A 6,000-nucleotide genomic window follows, 5' to 3' on the forward strand; every position below is an offset into this window, starting at 1 on the left:
CAGTCTGATCTCAAACTCCTGGTTCAAGCATCCTCCCACCTTGGCTTCCCAAAGTACTGGGACATTCCTCTCTTATCTTGATTCTTACTTTCTATTCTTTAAATCTGCTTCTGAACCCTGTGTTTTAAGGTGGCTACATTGTGACGACTATGTCTAACACTCAGATTTGTTTATTGGTGGGACTGCACAGATCATTTGTGAATAAATGAATTTCCAAAGTAACTATTTTTCTGTTAGTATTATCATATACTTCTAATCTGACTTCCTTAGTCAGTTTTGGATACACAATGTTGCCATCACTTATTCACGGGCATAGCTCTCATTCATCCAGGACTTGAGGAGTTGCATCAGTGCCTATGGGGTCAGTTGTTCCCAAAAGCCTCCGCTTTCTATTGGTGATACTCATTTTCTATACAAATTGAGAGTTGACCTCACCTCAGGTTGTTAGATGGCACATGGTCATGAGCACTCCAGGGATAGTACTGACTTGTGAAGCTGACTGTAGAATTTAATGACCCTATGTCGTCTTGGTGCTGACTCTCTCTTATTGGTTTTTTCTGACAAGCCGTTGGACAACCTTGGTCAGGAAGTAAAGAAGTCTTCATTTAGGTGTCAGAGATTTGACTTACGTTTGTAGGAAATTTTTAAAAAAGTTTTTGTCTTTGGAAAATGTAACTTTATTAGCTGGGCGTGGTAGTGTGCGCCTGTAGTTCCAGCTACTTGGAAGGCTGAGGTGGAAGGATCACCTGCGCCCAGCGGGTTGACGCTGGGGTGGCCATGAGTGTGCCACTGCATTCCAGCCTGGGTGACAGAGTGAGAATCCAACTCAAAAAAGAAAAGAAAAGAAAATGTAACTTTATATGTCAAATGCTTATTCTTAATAGAATTGGGAATTCTGTTATTTAGAATTTAGTGGTCACTATTTCCTATGCATTTAAGCATATATTTTAAAGTAATTTTTCTCAAGTTATTAGCCTTTTTCACTCTGCATTTAAACATATCAAATGAGAAGTTAAGTAATGTTTCACAAATAATAACAGCTACTATTAGCTGAGTGCTCATAGTTGTCATTTATTGGTGTACTAACTCCATCTTTACAACAGCCCACTTAAGTTGACATTATTATTATCCTCATATTACACACTGGGTTTTAACAAGGTTAAGAAGTATGCCTTAGGTCATATAGCTTGTACCAGCGGTTCTCAAAGTGTGTGGTCTTTGGACTCCTAGGAGTCCCTGAGAACCTTGGGGGTGGGGGTGTGTAGTCTGTGAGGTCCAGAGTATTTTCATACAAATATTAAGGTGCAGCCCGGGTGTGGTGGCTCACACCTATAATCCCAAAACTTTGGGAGGCCGAGGTAAGAGGACTGCCTGAGCTCAGGGGTTCAAGACCAGCCTGGGCAACTTGGTGAGACCTCATCTCTACAATACGTCAAAAAATTAGCTGGGCGTGGTGGCGCATACCTGTAGTTCCAGTTACTTGGAAGGCTGAGACAGAAGGATCGCCTGAGCCCAGCAGGTCAAGGCTGTGGTGGCCATGAGGGTGCCACTGCACTCCAGCCTGGGCGACAGAGTGAGACTTCAACTAAAAAAAAAAAAATACTAAGGTGTCACTTGCCTGTTCTACTCTTATTCTCTCACAAGTGTTCAGTGGAGTTTCCCAGAGGCTTCATGACATGGTGACATCACTCTGATGGTTAATAGAATGTGTGCCTGTGTATTTTTGTTTTCTAGAATGTTGTTAAGTTGGTAGATTTAAGTAGGTGGATATAAATATGTGTGTTTTCAGAGATTAAGTCAGTTTGTTCTCAGTACTTTTTTCATGCTCTTACTAGCTATTTTCATTATTTGGAGATAGGGCCTTTAAAGAGGTGCTTAGGTTAAAATGAAGCTGGTAGAGTGGGCCTTACTCCAATCTGTCTGGTGTCCTTATAAGAGGAGGAAATTTGACCATCTAAAGAGACACACTAGGATGTGCCCAGAAGAAAGACCATGTGAAGATACAGCACAAAGGTAAGCCAAGGAGAGAGGCCTCAGGGAAAACCAAACCTACGAATACTTGAATCTTGAACTTCCAGCCTTCAGAACTGTGAAAAAATACATTTTTGTTGGTGAAACCACCCAGTTTATGGCACTTTGTTATAACAGGCCTAGTAGATTCATACACTTGCTATCATTCTGAAGTCAGACATTAAAGAGATTTGTAAAAGTGTAAAATAGCACCACCCCCTTATTTTGGGGGGGGAATACAGTTGTTTTTCATTTAAAAAAAATATATATATATATATATTTGAGTTGAAGTCTCACTTTGTCACCCAGGCTGGAGTGCAGTAGCATGGTCATGGCCACCCCAGTGTTGACTTGCTGGGCTCCAGAGTTCCTTCCACCTCAGCTTTCCAAGTAGCCAGAACTACAGGTGTGCACTACCATGCCCGGCTAATTTTTTTTTTTTTTTAATTGTAGAGACAAGTTCTCACCGAGTTGCCTGGGCTGGTCTCAAACCGGTGGGCTCAGGCGGTCCACTCGCCTTGTCCTTCCAAAGTGCTGGGATTATAGGCTGAGCCACTAAGCCCGGCCAAAACATATTATTTTAAAATATGAAATGGGTATATTATTATTTTAAAATAAAGTTTAAAATATTTTTAGTTTTATTTTCAAGTACAGTAAATATCCATATGTATGTAACTGACATAAACAAAAGTTCTTTGGCATCCTCAAAAGCTTTTTAGTGTAAACGGCTCCTGACACCAGCAAGTTTGAGAACTGCTACACTATCCTTCTTTCCAAGTGGGATCATAATTATCCACAGTACATCATGGCTCGCATTGCTTTCCAGTAGATACGGATCTACATCATTATTTTTAACATCTGTACAATAGTCCATTGGAGGTACATTATATAACTTAGCTAGTTGGTTTCTGACTAATGGACCTTGAGTTGATTTCCAGATTGAGCTATTATGAACAATTCTTGATTGAACATCTTTGTGCACGTATCTTTTTGTGCTTGTGGGATTATCTAGAAATGGGATTAAATAGTTTTCAAGAGGTAGTTAAATTTAGGTTTCTTATTGGAAAGCTAAGGTTTCTCCATTTTATATTGCTAAATATAAAATGTAAACTGAAAAACATATAAAATATATGTACTATTAAACATATATACCTGGCAGCTCCTTACGTTTGGGGTCATTGGTCTGAAAAGACCAATTATCTGCCGGTAATGTTCTCAAAAACTAGGAAAACCTTCTCTTCTTTTTTTGAGTCAGAGTCTCACTCTGTCACCCAGGCTGGAGTGCAGTGGCATGCTCACAGCCACCATAGCCTCGACCTGCTGGGCTCAGGTGATCCTTCTGCCTCAGCCTTCCAAGTAGCTGGAACTACAGGCATGTGCCAGCACGCCCAGCTAATTTTTTGATTTATTGTAGAGATGAGGTCTCACCAAGTTGCTCAGGCTGGTCTTGAACCCCTGAGCTCAGGCAATCCTCTCGCCTGGGCCTCCTAAAGTGCTAGGATTACAGACTTGAGCCACCACTCCTGGCCTCTTCTTAATAAACTAGAAGTACTGACCGTTTTTGTAATTCTTATTCAAGTCATCTGGAGATGTGAGTTCTTCCCCCTAAATGGTATTGCCTAACAGTCCTGGACTGTTACTGATCTGCTTTCAGCATAGGGCTAATTTTGGCCCGGTTTGAAGGTTCCACAGAAGGCATGTCCCATTGGGGTAGCTGCCCAGGAGTGTGGGAGCCCTTTTAACCTTCAAAGGTGTAGAGACAGCTATTGTCTTATTGATGCACATCTTGACAGCACATTTCCAAACTCTTTATTCAGCAATCTCGGTAATACTAGAAGACCAGGGACTTCCTCAGATATACCAGAATGGCAGAGCTATGGTATAGGTGCCTTGGAGATATATTGGTAGCTTTGCCAAAAAGCTAGGATTGAGATGGTGGAAAAGATGGCAACTTTTGGTAAATCTTCAGAACTATGGGATATCATAGTTTTCTTCCTGGCGTGAAGGAAGATGAATTAACATGTCTTAAATGCCCACTATGCTCAGGCACTTAGTATGTCATTTTGCATGAGTTTCATGGCAATCTTCTGAGGTAGGTGGTATTACCATTCATTTTAGATAGAAAATAGGTAACACGCCCAAAAATCTAGTTAGGGGGTAGGATTCCACCCCTCAGTCTATACAGCAGCAAATGCTATTCTTCCACGACACAGCACCGCGATACCACCTGGGAATGCCGCTTTATTTACTGTGAGATGAGGACATCAGTGGCCAGGGCCTCAATGCAGCACCAACACTAAATCCAACTGCAAAGGAAACAAGAAAACACGGAAAGGGAGCTATTGTTGTCTGTTTTCCCAGAGGGACTCCAGCCCTAGCCACCGAGGCATGCAAAGTTCCCAGGCAGGCCAGACTCAGGGTGATAAAGAACCTTGTGTTTTTTCCTACTGATTAAGATGTTTTTCATTGCCTTTGACTTTTCTTTGAGACCACAGCAGCCAAGTCTTTGTATAAAATAAAATAAAATAAAATAAAATAAAATAAAATAAAATAAAATAACACAACACAATCCAGGGCTTGGGTCCGAAAAGTTCAATATGGTTTGCCCTGTCAGATTATCTGTTTCCTCTTCAATGTGTTTGCAATGTAAACCTCACCCCATTTCTGCTGTGATCTTGGGACTGTGGCCAGCCTCCAGCCTTCCCAGCTGATAAATATCAGCACGTTTAAATCTACAGGCAATGACGAGGGTCACGACTTTAACAAAAACCTAAACACCTCAAAACAAAACAAAACAAAACAAAAAAAACCAGCGACCCCACCCCCAGTCTTCCCCAGGGGCTTATTAAAATCAACTTGAGTCAAAACCGTGAACAAACGTGTCTTTTCCAAATTGGCAGCCCCAAGGCAGATGCGACGGTCAGACATTTGCCTTTCAGGGTTGTCTTAAGAAGAGCTCACAAAAGGGGTGACGGCCCCCAAACAGCTGCCTGGGAAGGAAGGCATCCGCCTCTGTCTCACCATCCATTCCTGCCCAGGCCTTGCCCCGAGAACAGCGTGCGCCGCCGCCGGGAGCCGCGGTTCTGAGGCAGCCAGTTGTGACATGGCTTTTGTCTTAACGAAGCCACCCATTACTCGCAGGGCTCCAGCTGTCAGGGCCGTGGCGCTGGCCCTCTGGGTGGGAGGCAAGGGGAGCAAAGGAGCGTCCGGCCAAGCCCCCTTTTAGACACCTGAGCCCTGCTGGCTTTGTAACAGGAGGGTCTGCGTCTTCTCCCCAGCCCCTTGGTCCCTGGGGAGACCCCGGGCCCCTTCCCGCTCTCCACCCTTGGAGAGAGCCCGGGGGGCATCTCGGGATTCGCACTCCTCGGTCTGCGGCTCCCGGTGCGGGGCTGGGCTCGGCTGCGGCTGGCGTCGGGCGCTCGCAGCCAGCGCTCCGCTTTGAAATCTACCCCCTCCCTTTTTTTTTTTTTGAAACCAGGTATGATGATGTCAAACGTGATGCTGATGCTACAGTTACAGACACGGCCCCTGCTGGCGCAGCCTCTCTGACTCCCTCTCCCTCTCCGCGGCCGGCGCTGGGCTCTCTCAGACAAGTGCATCTCCGAACCAGGTCACATTTCAGCCGCGACCCACTCTCCGCCAGTCGCCGGAGTCACGCCGCAGGCGGAGGGCTGGGGAGGACGAGCGGCCGCGCCGCGGGAGGCCGGGCGCTAAGATACCGCCGAAGTCAAGACCCCCGCGGCGAACCCAGACCGCGATGCGCGCCCCGGGCTGCGGGCGGCTGGTGCTGCCGCTGCTGCTCCTGGCCGCGGCCGCCCTGGCCGAAGGCGATGCCAAGGGTCCCAAGGAGGGCGAGACCCCCGGCAATTTCATGGAGGACGAGCAATGGCTGTCGTCCATCTCGCAGTACAGCGGCAAGATCAAGCACTGGAACCGCTTCCGAGACGTGAGTCCGCAGAGCGAGGGCAGCGCCGGGCGGCGGTCTGGGGG

At 45.8% G+C, this 6,000-nt stretch overlaps 1 protein-coding gene across 2 annotated transcripts in view; it reads left to right on the forward strand.

Annotated features, from left to right (window-relative positions):
• The first annotated feature begins 5,519 nt into the window (after nt 1-5,519).
• The window catches only part of SPOCK2 (SPARC/osteonectin, cwcv and kazal like domains proteoglycan 2), a 24,705-nt gene continuing 24,224 nt past the window's right edge, over nt 5,520-6,000 (forward strand). For both annotated transcript variants that reach the window (XM_008072509.1, XM_008072510.2), the window contains exon 1: nt 5,520-5,956. In XM_008072509.1, coding sequence (XP_008070700.1) covers nt 5,768-5,956 — 189 coding nt within the window. In that variant the 5' untranslated portion in view covers nt 5,520-5,767. The remainder of the gene's footprint in view (nt 5,957-6,000) is intronic.

This window comes from Carlito syrichta, unplaced genomic scaffold (assembly GCF_000164805.1).
Source record: "Carlito syrichta isolate Samal-C Ts95f unplaced genomic scaffold, Tarsius_syrichta-2.0.1 Scaffold315300, whole genome shotgun sequence".
NCBI classification, from domain to species: Eukaryota; Metazoa; Chordata; class Mammalia; order Primates; family Tarsiidae; genus Carlito; species Carlito syrichta.